The sequence below is a fragment of the Styela clava genome, chromosome 2, assembly GCF_964204865.1.
Source record: "Styela clava chromosome 2, kaStyClav1.hap1.2, whole genome shotgun sequence".
Classification (NCBI taxonomy): Eukaryota; Metazoa; Chordata; class Ascidiacea; order Stolidobranchia; family Styelidae; genus Styela; species Styela clava.
In genome coordinates, this window is record NC_135251.1 from 3,810,008 (window position 1) to 3,827,982 (window position 17,975).

Below are 17,975 nucleotides of genomic sequence, written 5' to 3' on the forward strand. Positions count from 1 at the left end.
TCCACAGATCATTTTTCTGACGAAAACAAAGTGACCGGTATGAAGATGTTTATCCACGAACTCCTTAAAAGATTTTAAATCCAGTCCAAGAATATAGAAAGATGTGAGCATTTCTTGAAAACTTTGATGTTGAAAGTAAAGAAGATGGATTCCTTGAAAGAGTTTACGATATATTCCTCCAGGAGCCAGAATTGCTAGATCGGTTGCTTCTTCGGGTTTTAGATGAACTTGACGAAAATCATCTTCTGTAAATAGAACTCGACGTTCTACTGTCCCAACGTATGATAGTTCTTTTAATTTGTCCAAAACTTCCATAGTAATCTCTTGGTGAGTGTGGGGTGATCGTAAGATACTTTGCATGACCACAATCATAATACCACTCATGGTGTTTGGTTTGAAGTCAGATTTGAATTTTAATGCTATCAGCGTGTAAACCAGCATCACAGGGGTAGTGCACAGTAACAAGAGTGGTGGAGCTTCGATTTTGAGAAATTCTATTATTTTCTCGGCTTCTTCATTTCCTTCATATCCAGAAATGATTTCTTTGATGGACTCCATTGTTAATCCAGCAAGTGCAATAACCTTGTCTGGTCGAACTTCTCCCCAATAATTTCTGATGGAATGTTCACGACTGGACGATATAATGCGACAGCCAGGAAATAATTTTTCAGAGAGAAAATTCCACATAATTACTTCAGGATATGCAGGCTCATCTAGACTGATGACTTCATAAACTCCATCAACTGTATATTGAAGAGTATCCAAGGAGTCGAGCATAAACAAAACTTCCTCTGGGTGAGTTTTTGCAATGTCTATTGCTTGAACTCTTTCTTCTTTTGTGAGATTGCTGAAAATTAGTTCTTCTGCTGTTACTTTACTGTCGTTCATAAATTGTTTACATTCTACATATGGAACCATCTTGATATTCCCCTGAAAATATTTTCCCTGTATGACATCTCTTGAGGTTGCTTTCATGAGTGTGGTCTTTCCTGAACCAGGGGGCCCCACGAAACAGACATGACCATGTTTAAAGTTGTTAAACAATTCATCAAGTTGTGTCTCTTTTCTGATTCCTATTTCTCTTTCTCGTTGTAAATACTTTTGTTGATTAGGTGACTCTGGTACATAATCGTGTTCAGGAATTCTTCCACCTCTATAAAAATCAATTTCTTCCAATTGAGGAGTTACGTCCACATTTAGTTTTCTCTTGAAAACTCCATGAGGTTCAGCAAAGTCATAGAAGTCAGTGCACTTTTCAGTGTTATCATTGACTTTTGCTATTACTTTTTGATAAGACATCATATTTGCTTTACAATGTCATACACTTTAAACATCCAGCGTATTGACCATCTGGTAAAGCTTCATAAAAAAAGATCCATCCGATGTAATATTCAATAATACTTTTCGACAATAACTTCAAAGTTCTAGGACATAAACTTTAACTAAAGCTGCTACAAATCTAACAAGAAAACATTTGTCATCCAAGTGCGATGAAGCCTAACATAGATGCCATTAAATCTGCTATATAATGTACACTTTTGTCGCTATTCATAATAACTTTGTAACATTTACATAATTGTTCCTAACTTAATATTGTTGTTTTTACGATTTCAAGTAATACATTCAATGATGTTTCATGCGACACCCATTCCACGCCTCTGTTTTGAACAGAGCTCTCTATACCAGGGGTCGGTAAGTAGTGGGCCTGCAATCATATTTGGGCCACAAGACCTTCTAATCTGTGTCGCAAAACAATTTGTAAATTGCCATAAATATAAGTATCTGGAGTTGTCTGCGGCTTCAATGAATGTTCTTCTACCCTTCGTAACTACCTACTCATGTGAAAGGACGTTTTCTGCGTTCTCATATATTGAAAACAAATACAGATCAAGGTTAGAAGGGAAAGAAGATCTTCAAGTTGCCCTCTCTCAAATTAAACCTCAAATTGATATGTTGTGTTCTAAACACAGGGCCTGTAATTCTCATCAGGCAGAATAAATTTAATTATTTGCTATTTTGTATGCTAAGTTTCATACAATTTGTACAAGAAAAATCGCTAAAGTCAATAGTTGTCTTGAAATTGATATTTAATTACAAAGAATTTTCCACAAAATTATATGCTCACTAACTGCTTGGCTCGTGAGAAATTAAAACTATTTTGTTGGGGTCGCGCCAAAAAGTACTTGCGGACCCCTGCTCTATGTGTGAGGGAATACTGTTCTTCTGGCAAAAATATTTCCACACCGACAGAAATTTCTTTATATTGAGGGTTTTTAAGACAGGAATGCAGAAAGGAGCATGTATTAGTTTTAGTCATGAACATAGTAAGCTGAAAATTTTTTTTTTTTAATATTTTCTGCGAGGATAAAACTCTCTAAAGAGAAATATGTTTATTTTAAAGTGAGTACCTAATGAAATCTGACATGTAGAGTTATGAAAAACTTCTCAAGTACTCGTCATGGTACATAGTCATGATTCCGCTGCTAAAATGAGGTGACAAATGCAAGGTCAAACTACCCATCAGATATTGTTGGCTATATAAGACCCCAAACTTTCCAAAACAAAACAAAACTGGTATTTTAGGGTATTAGTAAAATTCCATATGTTACCGATCGCCTCTACACTGAGAGTTTTAATTTTATGTAAGACCAGTCGTAAGTCTCCATATAGTCCCCCCCCCCCCCCCAAATATAGTTTTTATTGCCAAATATAGTTTATGTATTCGAACCCGGTCTTTTTCCGATGAATATCCAATTACAAAAACTAAATTAAAAAACTATTATAAATAATTATAAAAACTAAATCTATGCCAAATAAAAATTACATAATCTCTTTCCACGAAATATCAAGTATATTTATGAGCTTTCGTTACATCATAGTCTAACTTCTTCAAATAAAACAAGATATGGCTGCAAATTATAAAGATCAGTAATTAGTTAAAAATTGTAAGATAAAAATCACAGAAATACATTATACATTGGTTGGTTGGTTTATCTTCATAATACTATCTCAGTCACGCATCCTTGTGGCAACAGCCACATACGGATCCGGAATAGAAAGTAAACAAGGAGAAAGGGCCTGCAGTTCAATACACAAAACCCTAGTACACCCCATAAATCTATGCTCTCGATATTTGTTCTGATTCTCTAGACCTTCTCGGATTCAAAAATTTCACTTGACCTATTAACATCACAAATTGCAATATTAAACTTAAATTCGATTGCTGATTCACACATACAAATTTTATTTCTATATACAGTATTCTTATCCATTTTCCATCGCTGATGCTATATCTGAATGATTACTTTCATAAAGCAAGGGCCAAGATCCTCTGTGACCTAACCTGTCTTGCAGCCTGACCAACACAAATAATGATCAACTAATTCTTGTTGAATTATTTTGCATTCTGTTGCTTCAAAAGTGTCGACTTTGTTGGTGGTAATAAAATCTCCCAAAATATAACATGTTTATGTACTATTATGTTGAATATATATTGAAACACAAGAATATTTAAACTCTAATGACATAAAAAGTAGTTTCAGATTTCGGCGCTCCAGAAATATGTGTACCAATATAGAGAAAGCTAATTTTGTTCGCCTACTTTACATCATGTTGTGTATAGGTGGGCAGACCTATGGGCATAGGGTATATTTACCATACAGTCTCCGAACTCGTAATGGGCTATTGCAAGTGACACTACAGGACAATTCCAGAAATTTTACATTTTTTCTCCACCATAAGCATAAATACTGAGACATCACGTGTTTCAAGTTTTTTTTGCTCAGAACATGGCTCTGTGCAAGCAAGTATTGAGCATATTAAAATGCCAACTGTAACCACAGAACTCACTTACGCTTCATTCAGACAAAAAAGGAAAGTATAACACATGTATCTTTTGTACAATGGTCCCGTCCAAAACACTCCCACCAATGCTGAAAATAAGAAAATTAGTAATTATCCAGTTAGAGTTAGGGATGCAGATTGCACTGGATAATTAGTGGGTTGTTATTTCAAATTGTGGCGAGGGTTGTTTTTCTGAAATCTTACATTTTTGCACTAGTGGCGGGGACTATGTACAAAAGATCCTGATACGTAACAGTTTAATATCATTGTCCAAGTTTTATAACAGTTGGAAATTCATAAAAATATGCGACCACGATCTTCATTTAAACGGCCCCTCCCTCTCGTCTAAATGAATTTCTTGATTTGAAAAATTAGTCCAAAAAAACGAAGAAATGTAAAAAAATATTTCTTTTCACCAATTGATTCATAGAATTGGCAACATAGGCTGTAAAAGTTTAATCTATTTCAACCGATCAAGCTCTACACAAAGTCTCTTATTGACGACTTTTTCATTATTTACAGAATTAGGAGAAACATAACCAAGATAAAAATATACTTATTCATTTTTCACATGCTATAATATGCCGGTAATTTTGACAGAAATTGGAAACAACAATTGTGAGAAGACTTGAAATGAACTGTTGATATATTGATGTCTGTACCTAGACAATCTCAGTTTCAGCAAGCATTTCGCGATTATTTCAATCACTTTTATACAATGGTTTTCTCAAACTAATTACATATAACTAACATCAAACTCGGTAAAACTAACTAGGAAGGTCATGGTCTTGTTTGCCCAAATTACAACTACTAAGGATACGCGTCAACATCGTATTTCTCAGTTTAATAAAACTGATAAAAACAGCAATGTGTTTCAAAAAATTATACTGCCAAGTATGGGATACTGCTAGATCGCACATAGATGGCGTGTCCCATGTATGTTCCGAGCTTGTTAAACTCTCTCTCTTCGTGGATCGTTGACAAAGTGTGACAAAGTAACTTGACTTTAGCCTTAGCGCATCGGTTCGTTTGTTTACAACCGTTTTTATACCATGTTTCGTCAAACTAATTATGCGGGGTGTCCATAAAGTCCCCTTACAATTTTGTCATGAAGTTAGTTGTTAGGAAGGTCATGGTATTGTTTGCCCAATTTACAAAAGTAAACGGGTCTATAGTCCTATATTGCGACCTTTTCCATTATTTACTAATTATGCTGACCATAGCCAAGATGAACATTGAATTCTTCATTTTTTCACAAACTATGATATGGTAGACTGATAGTAAATAGTAATTTCAGATTGAAATTGCACATAATAATTGTGAGAAGTCTTGAATTGGATTGTTGATTTAGTGCTTATCCTTGGACAAGCTCAATTTTATTAAGCATTTCACAAATATTTTAATCATTTTACACCATGGTTTATCAGGTTACTTATTAATAACGGAAAAACTCCAAACACAAAGCCAGGGGCAAATGATACTGTAATTTTACGCGCAGATACATGAAAATCAACATGTTATCCCCAACCCAGACTGCAATTCAGGTTAATCAAACCCAAAATACTCCTGTACAAAGGTGTGTTTACTCAAAATATGTTTGACTTCTGCTGAGTGTGGGATATTGATGAAGCATGAAAGTATGCATGTTCCACCCACGATCAGTGTTTTTTAAGATACCTTGTTCATGCATGTTTGGGCAAAAGTAAATGATTGTTTTCGCATTCCTTTTTGGTTGACGTGTTTCTAAGATTAGATTACTTGAGCATGTTAATAGACCATGAAGTAAAAATGATTGTAACTGCGGAATTCTAACAATAAAGTTGGGAAAATTGAACCAAGATAGATCTGTTGACAAATATTTTACATAATCCACATGTATGTAAAATAATATGACAGAACACTGCCTTTCAACCACTAATAATGATATATCAATTTTCCTCCACTGCTGTATACCGTAAATCAATTTGGATATTCAAAAACTACAAAAGTAAATCGAACTAAATTAAGTGGTTTTTAAGAGTTTTTTTTTTTTGAAAAATTGTTCATTATCTATATATGCTGCTTCAAAGAAGAGCTCATTCAACTTTTGGTAACTGTGGAAAATATTAAATGTTCAAATCTGTATGAATCAATAACTATGTACATTATGAGTACATTATCCTCCTGCATAAATATACAATAATTCATGTGCTATGTTATTGGACTAGCTATAAAATGTTTTTCTGCCTGGTGTAATACATGTAGTATCACAAGTACCTCTTCTAATAAAGGTGACACCAAACAAAAAACAGCGATTATCATATTAATGTCAAACTTTTAGCATAAATACTGAGACAATAGGTGTTTCAAGTTTTTTTTTGCTCAGAACATTGCCCTAGACTAAATAGTATTGATGTTTCAATAGTGTAGTAAAATACAACCCTTTCCTCATGAGGCATTCCACATTTCGCTTCAACCTAATATAGAGAAAGTCAAATACAGGCTTATTAATGCACTGTTTATTGAATATTTTATGTTATCATTCAGAAGGCCAGATATAAGCAGATATGGGTCTACAAGTTGGATTGTAGATGGATGTTGTACACCACAATATTTAATCTAGTAAATCTTTTACATCTATTGGTCTGATGAAGCTAACCCACTTTTTCTCATAGATCGTTCCACATTTTCCCATAGAGCAAGGGCCTTATTTGTGGACTATTTGGACTAGTTATTAAAATTGCCATCTGTAACCACAGAATGACAAATGAATCCGATATATTTTACGCCAGCCAAAATAAATTAAGGAAAGTATAAGACATGGATCTTTTCTACAAAACCCCGCCCAAAACACTCCCACCAATGCTCAAAATAAGAAAATTAGTTTTCATCCTGTTAAAGTTAGGGATGCAGATTGTGTTGGAAATTCAAATTTTTAAATCATTCTTAGCCCTATACCCAACTGGATAATTAGAAAGTTGTTACTTCAAAACATGGCAGGGGTGTTTTCTTAAATCTCACATTTTTGCATTAGTGGCAAGGACTTTGTACAAAAGATCCTAATACATAACAGTCTAATATTATTTTCCCAGTTTTATAACAGATCGAAATTCATAAGGATATGCGACCACAATCATCATTCAAACGGGCCTCCCTCTCAACGAAATGTATTTCTCGAGTTGGAAAATTATTACCGATAATGAATAAATGTAAAAAATTATCCACTTCAATTTTTTCATAAAATTGGCCACACAGGCAGTAAAATTTAATCTATTTGAACTGGTCAAGTTCTAAACGAAGTCCCATATTGTGGCCTTTTTCTTCAGTTACAGAATTAGAAGAAACATTGCCAAGATTCTTCGTTTTTGTACATGCTATGAGATGACGGTAATTTTGACAGGTATTGGAAATATCAATTGTGAGAATTCCTGAATTGAACTGTTGATATATTGAAATCCATCTGCTCATAATTTCAGTTTTAGCAAGAATTTGGCGATCATTATAATCGTTTTCATACCATGTTTTGTCAGACTAGTTATACAGGATGTCCATAAAGTCCCTTTACAATTTCAATTTTGTCATGAAGTTAGCTCTTAGGAAGCTCCTGGTATTGTTTGCCCAATTTACAAAATTAAACAGTAGTTGGACATAATAATAATTCCTGAATTGAACTGTTTATATATTGATGTTCATCCCCGAACAATCTCAGTTTTAGCAAGAATTTTGCGATCATTACAATCGTTTTTTTACCATGTTTCGTCAAACTAATTATGCAGGGTATCCTTTAAGTCCCCCTATAATTTCAAATTTCAATTTTGTCATGAAGTTAGTTCTTAGGAAGGTCATGGTATTGTTTGCCCAATTTACAAAAGTAAACGGGTCTATAGTCCTATATTGCGACCTTTTCCATTATTTACAGAATTATGCAGACCATAGTCAAGATGAACATTGAATTCTTCATTTTTTCACAAACTATGATATGGTAGACCAGGGGTGGGCAACATACGACCCGCAGGCCGGATCCGGCCTGCGACGAGATTTTGACCAGCCCGCTGACTGTATCCAACCACACTCTGTAATGTGGTCCGACGCATCATTCCTGAAAGTTACCGATCTACTCTCACCGCACTGTCAGTGCAAGCTGGTAAAATAAACAATTGCCTTAGTGAACAAACAATTGCGTTAGCACACTTGTTAAAACAAACAATATGAGGTCAAAGCAGAAAGCGTTGTAAACATTCCATTAACATAATCCATATCCACATAAACAGATTTATTATTTTGTCAACCAAAAACAAACAGTCATCAATACGAAAAAAATACATAACATAAATAAAATTGCTTCGGTATTGACAGGAGGGAGCGATACGACCATGAGGTCATCGAGTTCAACTCCCACCCTATTTTCTGAAGTGATCAAGTTTCACACTGAAGATGACTATTAGAAAAGTTAGTCTGTCAAATAATACTTTTAAAAATCCAATGTAATCTCAGAAAACTATTAGGGGATGTTTTATTGAGAACTCATTTACACAATAAAAGTTCTATATGCTTTAGATCAGTGGTTCCCAACCGTCGGTCCGTGGACCGGTGCCGCTCCGCGAGGCTTTTTTGCCGGTCCGCGGAAAATTTCATTTCGTTGTTTTTCTACCGCCTCAATCGCTTTACCGAAGCCGAAAAGACGAAGTTACGTTGGTTTATTACGCAATTTCTCTTCCGCCGTCATATTGCTGTTGGATACGTGCCGGATGGCCCGGCGACGTCTTGGCGCCGCGTAATCATATTTTTCGGTTCATCGCGGAAGCGTTCCGTCAAATCTTGCAAGATTCAGAAGCCTGGAAATCAGCATGCGTGCTTTTACCGTTCTGCATGCTTTTCTTGATTAATTGGTCAAAGTTATGTTGGTTTATTACGCAATTTCTCCTCCGCCGTCATATTGGTGTTTGATAAGTGCGGTATTAATGGCCCGGCGACGTCTTGGCGCTGAGTAATCACTTTTTGCTTTTTCGGTTCCGATTCATCGTGAAAGCGCTCCGTCAAATCTGGCAAGATTCAGAAACCTGGAAATCAGCATGCGTGCCTTTTCCGCTCTGCATGCTTTTCTTGATTAATCCAAATCCATCCAAATAAAAGGTTATGAATATTTCTTTGTTTAAACCAGAATGAATCAAGATAGACAGTATAATATTCCAGAGCCATGAGCATCAAATAAAGATTGGATACCGAAGAATTTTTTGTAATAATCCGGCCCGCCGAGTACTTCATTTTCCCACATCTGACCCGCCGATCAGAGGAGTTGCCCACCCCTGTGGTAGCCTGATAGTAAATGGTAATTTCAGATAAAAATTGCACATAATAATTGTGAGAAGTCTTGAATTGGATTGTTGATTTAGTGCTTATCCTTGGACAAGCTCAATTTTATTAAGCATTTCACAAATATTTCAATCATTTTTACACCATGGTTTATCAGGCTACTTATTAATAATGGAAAAACTACAAATACAAACCCAGGGTCAAGTGATACTGTAATTTTACACGCAGACACATGAAAATTAACATGTTATTCACAACCCAGACTGCAACTCAAGTGAATCAAACCCAAAATACCCCTGTACAAAGGTGTGTTTACTCAAAATATGTTTGACTTCTGCTGAGTGTGGGATATTGATGAAGCATGCAAGTATGCATGTTCCACCCACGATCAGTATTTTTTAAGATACCTCGTTCATGCATGTTTGTGGAAAAAGTAAATGATTGTTTTCACATTCCTTTCCGGTTGACGTGATTCTAAGATTAGATTACTTAAGCATGTTAATAGACCATGAAGTAAAAATGATTGTATCTGCGGAATTCTAACAATAAAGTTAGGTAAATTTAACCAATGGTTTACAGTGATCAATGCGCTTTAAAGAAATATAAGTCAAGATAGATCTGTTGACAAATATTTTACATAATCCACATGTATGTAAAATAATATGGCAGAACACTGCCTTTCAACCACTAATAATGATATATCAATTTTCCTCCACTGATGCATAAATCAATTTGGATATTCAAAAACTACAAAAGTAAATCGAACTAAATTAAGTGGTTTTTAAGAGTTTTTTTTTTGAAAAATTGTTCATTAGCTATATATGCTGCTTAAAAGACGAGCTCATTAAACTTTTGGTAACTGTGGAAAATATTAAATTTTTCGAATCTGTATGAATCCATAACTATGTACATTATGAGTACATTATCCTCCTGCATAAATATACAATAATTCATGTGCGATGTTATTGATCTAGCTATAAAATGTTTTTCTGCCGGGTGTAATACATGTAGTATCACAAGTACTTCTTATAATAAAGGTGACACCAAACCCAGTGTTTCCAAAACAGCGATTACCATATTAATGTCAAACTTTTAGCATAAATACTGAGACATCAGGTGTTTTAAGTTTTTTCGCTCAAAACATGCCCCTAGATTAGACAGTATTGGATTTTCAATAGTGGAATATAGACAACCCTTTTCTCATGAGGCATTCCACATTTTGCTTCAACCTAATATAGAGAAAGTCAAATACAGGCTTATTAATGCACTGTTTATTGAATATTTTATATTCTCATTCAGAAGGCCAGATATAAGAAGATATGGGTCTACAAGTTGGATTGTAGATGGGTGTTGTACATCACAATATTTTATCTAGTAATTCTTTTACATCTATTGGTCTGATGGAGCTAACCCACTTTTTCTCATAGATCGTTCCACATTTTCCCTTGGAACAATGACCTTATTTATAGACTATTTGAACTTCCTTTTAAACAGAACTTACGCTTCATTCAGACAAATGAATCCAACATATTTTCCACAAGCAAACATAATAAAAGGAAAGTACAATACATGGATATTTTGTACAAAGGTCCTGCCCAAAACACTCCCACCAATGATTAAAATAATAAAATTAGTAATTTCCAGTTAGAGTTAAGGGTGCAGATTGCGCTGGAAGTTCAAATATTTAAATCATTCCTAGCCCTAACCCCAACTGGATAATTAGAACCGTAAGTTTTTCTAAAATCTCACATTTTTGCATTAGTGGCGCGGACTTTGTACAAAAGATACTATTACCGGTACATAACAGTCTGATATCATTTGCCAAGTTTGGAAACAGTTGGAAATTTATAATGATATGCAACCTTGATCGCCATTCAAGCGACTCCTCCCTCTCGTCTAAATGATCTTCTTGATTTGAAAAATTAGTACCAATAATGAAATAATGTAAAAAATATTCCACTTTACCATTTGGTTTATAAAATTGATCACATAGACAGTAAAAGTTTCAACTCATCAAGTTCGAAACAAAGTCTCGTATTGCGGCATTTGTCATTGTTTACAGAATTAGAAGGAACATTGCCAAGATTCTTCATTCTTGTACATGAAATGGCGGTAATTTTGACAGGAATTGGACATAATAATAATTCCTGAATTGAACTGAAGTAAATGGTATAGTAGTAAATGGTAATTTCAGATAGAATAGCACATAATAATTGTGAGAAGTCCTGAATTGGATTGTTGATTCACTGCTTATCCTTGGACAAGCTCAGTTTCATCAAGCATTTCAATCATTTTGACTCCATGGTTTATCAGGCTACTTATTAATAGCGAAAAAACTACGAAGACAAAGCCAGGAACAAATGATGCGGAAACTTTACGCCCAGATACATGGAAATCAACATGTTATTCACAACCCAGACTGCCATAGACTGCAATTCAGGTGAAACAAAATACTCCTGTACAAAGGTATGTCTACTCAAAATATGTTTGACTACTGCCGAGTGTGGGATATTGATGAAGCACGCAAAATTGCATGTTCCACCCACGATCAGTGTTTTTAAAATTACCTCGTTCATGCATGTTTGGGGAAAAGTAAAAGATTGTTTTTGCATTCTTTTCCCGTTGACGTGTTTCTAAAATTAGATCGCCTAAGCATGTTTACAGACTGTGAAGTAAAAATGATGTATCAGCGGAATATTCTAACAAGGAAGTTGGGTAAAATTAACCAATGGTTTACAACAGTGGTTCCCAACTGAAAAGAAATATAACTCAAGATAGAATTGACAAATATTTTACAAAATCCCCATGTATGTGGAATAATATGACAGAACACTGCCTTTCAGCCACTAATAATAATATATCTAGACAATCGTGTTCATGTTCAGGTGAAACAAAAATACTCCAGTACGAAGGTATGTCTATTCAAAATATGTTTGACTACTGTCGAGTGTGGGATATTGATGAAGCACGCAAAATTGCATGTTCCACCCACGATCAGTGTTTTTAAAGTTACCTCGTTCATGCATGTTTGGGGAAAAATAAAAGATTGTTTTCGCATTCCTTTCCGGTTGAAGTGTTTCTAAAATTAGATCGCCTAAGCATGTTTACAGACTGTGAAGTAAAAATGATGTATCAGCGGAATATTCTAACAAGGAAGTTGGGTAAAATTAACCAATGGTTTACAACAGTGGTTCCCAACTGAAAAGAAATATAACTCAAGATAGAATTGACAAATATTTTACAAAATCCACATGTATGTGGAATAATATGACAGAACACTGCCTTTCAGCCACTAATAATAATATATCTAGACAATCGTGTTCATGTTCAGGTGAAACAAAAATACTCCAGTACGAAGGTATGTCTATTCAAAATATGTTTGACTACTGTCGAGTGTGGGATATTGATGAAGCACGCAAAATTGCATGTTTCACCCACGATCAGTGTTTTTACAGTTACCTCGTTCATGCATGTTGAGGGAAAAGTAAATGATTGTTTTCGCATTCCTTTCTGGTTGAGGTGTTTCTACAATTAGCAGGCTTAAGCATGTTAAGAGACCGTGAAGTAAAAATGATTGTACCAGCGGAATATTCTAACTATGGAGTTAGGGAAAATTACCCAATTGTTTACAATGATTAATGCACTTTAAAGAAATATAACTCAAGATAGAGCTGTTGAAAATTATTTTACATAATCCACATGTATGTAAAATAATATGGCAGAACACTGCCTTTCAACCACTAATAATGATATATCAAATTTCCTCCACTGCTGCATACCGTAAATCAATTTGGATATTCAAAAACTACAAAAGTAAATCGAACTAAATTAAGTGGTTTTTAAGAGTTTTTTTTTTTTTTGAAAAATTGTTCATTAGCTATATATGCTGCTTAAAAGACGAGCTCATTCAACTTTTTTTAACTGTGGAAAATATCAAATTTTTCAAATCTGTATGAATCAATAACTATGTACATTATGAGTACCGTAAAACGGGGTGACTTTGACCTCACGGGTTGACTTTGGCCCCATTTTGAGAATTTGTTTAAAACCCACCCAAATCTACTTTTATTTGATATTTCCCATTTTATTTTGTTTTGATACTGTAGTTAATAACAGCAGCAATAATTATACAACAAAAAATCTTGTCACTTTATGAAAAATATTTGGGAAAAAAAACTTTTTCATTTGGAGGGTCAGAAATAAAAAAATTGAAAAAAAAATCGCAACTCAGTACTTTTATTGAGAAGTCCAAAAAAGAAACATTCAATTGTCCTTATTCTTTACAGGTTGGAAGAGATATTCTCTGTGAAGGTTTTTATGGTGTTTGGAACAAGTTTAAACTAGTTGGGGGCGTATGAGGGAGGTTTTTTGCCCACAATGCAAAATTCCATGTAATATGGTACTGACTTTGGCCCACCTTATTACCCTATACAAACCTACTTTTTTGTTTTATTTTTCAGAAATAAAACGAATTTATTTTCTCATTCTAGTCATCCAGTTAATCTATAAATGTAAACAGTTTATTTCAAATCATGGTGAGAAAATTCAGTCGTGTTTTGGGCAGTAGAAGATACCATGATTATAGTGAGAAAAAACTTCAGCGAGCTCTGGAAGCAATTAAAAGGGGAGAATCGCAAAGAAACGTTGCAGCACAGTTCAATATACCTAGGAGTACTTTGAAGAATAAGTTGAAACTGAGGCACATGAAAAAATTTGGTGGGCAAACAGTTTTATCTGCAGAAACTGAGAAAATTCTAGTGGAGCACTGCATAGCCGTAAGCAGTTTTGGTTTTCCGATAGCACAGGAAGATTTGAGAAGCATAGTTAAAGCTTATCTTGATGCAAAAGGAGTGACTGTCAGTAAATTTCACAGCAATTATCCTGGAGTTGAATGGGTGAAAGCATTCTTAAAAAGGCACTCAGAACTAACGGTGCGATTCGCAACGAATATAAAAAAGAAAAGGGCAGGGGTATCGAGTGAGACTATTGAAAAATATTTTGAAAACATCGAAGAAGAGTTGGATGATGTGCCCCCGGAAAATATTTGGAATTATGATGAAACAAACTTAACTGATGACCCAGGTATGAGTGACTTTGCTTTTAAGTATATACAGTACTACGGTATTCAATTTTTCAAGCGTTCTTTGTTAATCCCCTTTTTTAAAATATTTACTGCGTCAAATCAAATTTTAAACTATTTATGGTGTTATGTAAAATTTCACTTTGGCTTGCAGTCTAGTATGGATAATAAATATTACTGTATTGTGATCAAAGCATTTATTTTTAGGGCAAAAGAAGATAATATGCAAGCGCGGCTGCAAATACCCAGAAAGAATCCTGAATTCGACAAAATCTGCAATAAGTTTGATGTTCTGTGGGAATGCAGCAGGAGCAGTGATGCCACCGTATGTAGTGTACAAAGCCGAGAATCTGTGGAGCACTTGGGTTGAAGGAGGACCACCAGGGACACTATACAACAGATCAAGATCAGGCTGGTTTGATGGATTTAGTTTTCAAGATTGGTTTAATCGAATGGTGCTGCCTAGGCTGAAGCGTCAAAATGGGAAAAAAGTTCTCATTGGGGATAATTTATCCTCCCATATCAGTCCAGATGTTCTGAAATCATGTCTTGATCACAATATAGCTTTCATATGTCTACCGCCTAATTCGACGCACCTCACCCAACCCCTGGATATTGCCTATTTCAGGCCAATGAAAGTCGCTTGGAGATCGATATTGAATTCTGTGAAAAGTAAAGAAAGAAGGCAGACATCCGCAACGCTAAGAAAAGATGAGTTTCCAGCACTTTTGAACAAACTCTGCTTTGCTCTTGATGTCAGGGGAGCAAACAACCTAGTTGCAGGATTTAAAAAAGCAGGACTTGTTCCGCTCAATAAAGAAGAAGTTCTCAGTAGATTACCAAGAACTACGAGTCATGATGATTCTGATGTTATCAGTGAAAAATTTCTTGAGAAAATTTCAGATTTAAGATCTTCTGTGGCAAAGGAAACTAAAACAAGAAAGAAGGTTCAGGTAGAACCTGGGAAAAGCGCATGTGAGGAAGATGTGGCAAGACTTGAAAAAACGGTTTCAAAAAAAGCTCAAGCAAATCAAAATATTGAAGATTCAGATTCAACGGTTGAAATTGTTTCCTCAGACGATGAATGCGATGAAGCCTCTACTCCTGAATCATCCAACTCTCACTCTGTAGTTTCAACTGCTCATCACTTGCCATTTGAAGAATGCAACATTGGTGATTATGTTATAATTTCGTATGAGGGTGAATTATACCCTGGAATTGTCAAAACCCGCACAACTGACGGGTGCGAGGTGAGTGTCATGGAGAAGTCTGGATGTAACTGGAGATGGCCATTTCGGAAAGATCAGATTTTTTACGACTGGAGCAGCATAAAACGTTGTATCAGTCCCCCAGATCTCATAAATGCGCGAGGCATCTATAAAGTGTCTGAATTGAACTGAACTGACCTTTTTGCCATGATATCAACTGCTATGAATGAATACAGACATGTTTAATTTTGATTTTTGCAGTGCCATTATAAAATGGCCGATTTCGTTGAGTGTTCTAATTTTTTTGGGGTTTCTGTTTTTTTAAAAAGTCTCTGTGGGCCAAAGCCCACTGTAATAAATGTTTTCTTTGTCTCAGTATGGGTACAGCTTAATTTATGGGGAGAAATAGGCACTGGGCCAAAGTGGTACCGAAATTGCTGGTGACTTTGGCCCACCGTAAATTAAAAAAAATAATATAGAAAAAACAAATATTTTGGTTCAATGATTATGCACGACGTATACCCCCTCTAAAATGCATAGTTTGGACCCGGAATAGCAATTCATAGATTTTTAATATTCGAGATATTTTGACTGAAAGACCAAAAATGGGTCATAGTCACCCCGCTTTACGGTACTTTATCCTCCTGCATAAATATACAATATTTCATGTGCGACGTTATTGGACTAGCTATAAAATGTTTTTCTGCCTGGTGTAATACATGTAGTATCACAAGTACTTCTTCTAATAAAGGTGACACCAAATCGAAAACAGCGATTATCAGATTATCATATTAATGTCAAACTTTTAGCATAACTACTGAGACAATAGGTGTTTTTTTTTTGCTTAGAACATGGCCCTAGACTGGAAAGTATTGAATTTTCAATAGTGGAATGTGGAACAACCCTTTTCTCATGAGGCATTCCACATTTAGCTTCAACCTAATATAGAGAAAGTCAAATACATGCTTGTTAATGCACTGTTTTTTGAATATTTTATATTCTCATTCAGAAGGCCAGATATAAGCAGATATGGGCTTACAAGTTGGATTGTAGATAGGTGTACATCACAATATTTTATCTAGTAATTCTTTTACATCTATTGGTCTGATGAAGCTAACCCGCTTTATCTCATAGATCGTTCCACATTTTTCCTTGGAACAATGGCCTTATTTATGGACTATTTGGACTTACTTATTAAACAGGACTTATGCTTCATTCAGACAAATGAATCCAACATATTTTCCACAAGCAAACATAAAACAAGGAAAGTACAATACATGGATATTTTGTACAAAGGTCCTGCCTAAAACACTCCCACCAATGATTAAAATAATAAAATTAGTAATTTCCCAGTCGGAGTTAGGGGTGCAGATTGCGCTGGAAGTTCAAATATTTAAAGCATTCCTAGCCCTAACCCTAACTGGATAATTAGTACCGTAAGTTTTTCTAAAATCTCACATTTTTGCATTAGTGGCGCATACTTTGTACAAAAGATACTATTACCGGTACATAACAGTCTGATATCATTTGCCAAGTTTGGAAACAGTTGGAAATTTATAAGCATATGCAACATGATCGCCATTCAAGCGACTCCTCCCTCTCGTCTAAATGATCTTCTTGATTTGAAAAATTAGTACCGATAATGAAGAAATGTAAAAATTATTCCACTTTACCATTTGGTTTATAAAATTGATCACATAGACAGTAAAAGTTTCAACTCATCAAGTTCGAAACAAAGTCCCGTATTGCAGCCTTTTTCATTGTTTACAGAATTAGAAGGAACATTGCCAAGATTCTTCATTTTTATACATGAAATGAGATGGCGGTAATTTTGACAGGAATTGGACATAATAATAATTCCTGAATTAAACTGTTGATATATTGATGTTCATCCCCGGACATTCTCGGTTTTAGCAAGAATTTTGCGATCATTATAATCGTTTTTATACTATGTTTTGTAAAACTAATTATGCATGATGTCCATAAAGTCCCTTTACAATTTCAATTTTGGCATGAAGTTAGTTCTTAGGAAGGTCATGGTATTGTTTGCCCAATTTACAAAATGAAACGAGACTATAGTCCCGTATTGTGGCACAAGATGAACATCGAATTCTATGATATGGTAGTAAACGGTAATTTCAGATAGAATTGCACATAATATTTGTGAAAAGTCCTGAATTGGATTGTTGATTTGGCTTATCCTTGGACAAGCTCTGTTTCATCAAGCATTTCAATCTTTTTTTCATCCATGGTTTATTAGGCTACTTATTAATAGCAAAAAAACTACGAATACAAAGCCAGATACAAGTGATGCGGAAATTTTATGCCCAGATACATGAAAATCAACATGTTATTCACAACCCAGACTGCCATAGACTGCAATTCAGGTGAAACAAAAATACTCCCATACAAAGGTATGTCTACTCAAAATATGTTTGACTACTGCCGAGTGTGGGATATTGATGAAGCACGCAAAATTGCATGTTCCACCCACGATCAGTGTTTTTAAAGTTACCTCGTTCATGCATGTTTGGGGAAAAGTAAAAGATTGT

The 17,975-nt window shown here is 35.0% G+C and overlaps 1 protein-coding gene across 1 annotated transcript; it reads left to right on the top strand.

The window, feature by feature from the left end:
• Positions 1-13,119: 13,119 nt before the first annotated feature.
• Positions 13,120-16,051, top strand: LOC144419828 (uncharacterized). The gene is made up of 2 exons (XM_078109914.1): positions 13,120-14,217; positions 14,423-16,051. The coding sequence occupies exons 1-2, from the start codon at positions 13,668-13,670 to the stop codon at positions 15,613-15,615; spliced, it is 1,743 nt and encodes a 580-aa protein (XP_077966040.1). The 5' UTR covers positions 13,120-13,667; the 3' UTR covers positions 15,616-16,051.
• The last annotated feature ends 1,924 nt before the right edge of the window (positions 16,052-17,975 follow it).